The sequence below is a fragment of the Seriola lalandi genome, unplaced genomic scaffold (assembly GCF_002814215.2).
Source record: "Seriola lalandi dorsalis isolate HSWRI2012SDOR001 ecotype SW California unplaced genomic scaffold, Sedor1 jcf7180002054778, whole genome shotgun sequence".
In the NCBI taxonomy this organism is placed as follows: Eukaryota; Metazoa; Chordata; class Actinopteri; order Carangiformes; family Carangidae; genus Seriola; species Seriola lalandi.
This window is the reverse complement of record NW_019525331.1, coordinates 119,956-122,112: the sequence shown is the minus strand read 5'-3', so window position 1 is coordinate 122,112 and position 2,157 is coordinate 119,956. Positions and strand designations below refer to the sequence as shown.

General features: G+C 52.8%; 1 protein-coding gene across 8 annotated transcripts in view; it reads right to left on the bottom strand.

Moving 5' to 3' along the window:
* The window catches only part of LOC111669172 (filamin-C-like), a 47,612-nt gene that overhangs the window by 11,800 nt on the left and 33,655 nt on the right, over window positions 1-2,157 (bottom strand). For all 8 annotated transcript variants that reach the window (XM_087179074.1, XM_023425425.2, XM_023425431.2 and 5 more), the window contains 3 exons: window positions 1,404-1,593; window positions 1,286-1,309; window positions 795-1,042 (listed from right to left, as the gene is read on the bottom strand). In XM_087179074.1, the coding sequence (XP_087035200.1) occupies window positions 795-1,042; window positions 1,286-1,309; window positions 1,404-1,593 (462 nt within the window). The remainder of the gene's footprint in view (window positions 1-794; window positions 1,043-1,285; window positions 1,310-1,403; window positions 1,594-2,157) is intronic.

Sequence of the window (2,157 nt, the reverse complement as noted above, 5' to 3'; positions counted from 1 at the left end):
CTGGTCTCTACAGGCCTGGTCTCTACAGGTCTGGACTTTACAGATCTGGTCTCTACTGGTTCTGGTCTCTACAGGTCTTGTCTCTGTAGGTCTTGTCTCTGCAGGTCTGGTCTCTGTAGGTCTGGTCTCTACAGGTCTGGTCTCTACAGGTCTGGACTTTACAGATCTGGTCTCTACTGGTTCTGGTCTCTGCAGGTCTGGTCTCTGCAGGCCTGGTCTCTACAGGTCTGGTCTCTGCAGGCCTGGTCTCTACAGGTCTGGTCTCGGTAGGCCTGGTCTCTACAGGTCTGGTCTCGGTAGGCCTGGTCTCTACAGGCCTGGTCTCTACAGGTCTGGTCTCTAAAGGTCTGGTCTGTTTAGGCCTGGTCTCTACTGGTCTGGTCTCTGTAGGTCTGGTCTCTACAGGTCTGGTCTCTGCAGGTCTGGACTCTACAGGTCTGGTCTCTTTATGGCTGGTCTCTACTGGTCTGGTCTCTACTGGTCTGGTCTCTGTAGGTCTGGTCTCTACAGGTCTGGTCTCTACTGGTCTGGTCTCTGTAGGTATGGTCTCTGTAGGCCTGGTCTCTACTGGTCTGGTCTCTGCAGGTCTGGTCTCTGCAGGTCTGGTCTCTACAGGTCTGGTCTCTACAGGTCTGGACTTTACAGATCTGGTCTCTACTGGTTCTGGTCTCTGCAGGTCTGGTCTCTGCAGGTCTGGTCTTTACTGGTCTGGTCTCTGTAGGTCTGGTCTCTACTGGTCTGGTCTCTACTGGTCTGGTCTCTGTAGGTCTGGACTCTGCAGGTCTTGGACTCACCACCACGTGGAAGGGGCTGTTGGGAATGTGTTCCCCTCCGAACCGGATGGTGATGACGTATTTCCCGGGCTCGGGCGCTGTGTAGTAAATATCGAAGGTCCCGTCGGCGTTCTCCACCACGTCCACGTCCAGCTCCGCTCCGTCAGGGGTCGACACCTTACAGGTCACTTTACCTTTCCCAGCAGCCTTTGCGTCCACGGTGATGACCGTCTCCTCGCCAATCTGGATGGTCGGGCCGATACCTGATCCTACGAGACGAACCAGTTTCACACCTTTATTGTGAAGGGCTGTAACGGATTTTATTTACAGCCTTACAAAATAAAAGCCCGTTGAATTACCGCTGATCTGTCAGATATTTTATTTGCCTTTTTATCTACTCTTGTATTTTTCCAACAGCTTCAAAAACTACGAAGACCAGCAGCTTCTTCAGCACAAACAGGAAGTGTGTTCAGGTCGAGGACAGAAGAAGAAGAGAATTAACTACAACTCACCCAGTCCGTGTCCTCCGATCGACACTGTAAGGAAACAACAACAGAGTCAGTGATGCTGTGACAGCTTCAGGTGGTGAAATCTGATTGGCTGACGAAGCAGTGGTGGGCGGAGTCTGACCTGTGACCAGACACTTGCTGGCGTCCCCGGAGGGCAGGGCGTGGATTCTGTAGGGCGAGTAGGGGATCTCGTCCCCTCCGTACTTGATGGTGATGGTGTAGCGTCCCGTCATGTCGGGGACGTAGGACACTGTGTACGTCCCGTCTCTGTTGTCCCGGATGTTCGCCTTCTTGGGTTTTCCCTCCGGATCCTGGAGACACGGACAGGAAGTCAATGGAGTGTTTGTGTTGGTGTGAACACGGTGAAGGTGCAACAGATGTGAGGCGCTGTCCATCAGTGGTCTCCTACCAGGGGCCATGTTGTTTAGGGCCCGCCCCCCCAGAACTGAATCAGCTGGGTCAGGTTTACAGGACACCAGGACCAGGACCAGACTGAAGCCTGAGGATGTCCTCATTAACAGTTTTAAACTAAAACATAGAATGCATGAGGTCAACCGGCCGGACCTCATCCAGGTCAGAGCACCAGGTCCTGACGGTCCTGCAGGACTCTGGACTGGGCGGCTGCTGGTTTGAGACCAGTGGTGTTCACTCACTCACATGATGACATCACACAGGAGCTAATTCTACTGAATGCAGCAGAGCAGGTGGAGGTGGAGGCTCCGGTTAGTGGAGAACTGAAAAGCACATCATCACACAAACTGGATGGAGGTCAGTCCACATGGAGACCACACAGGGTGGGGGGGGTGGGGGGGTTCAACACTGGAACTAATTTAAAATTAATTAATTAATGATTGATTCTTATTGAATATTCAGCT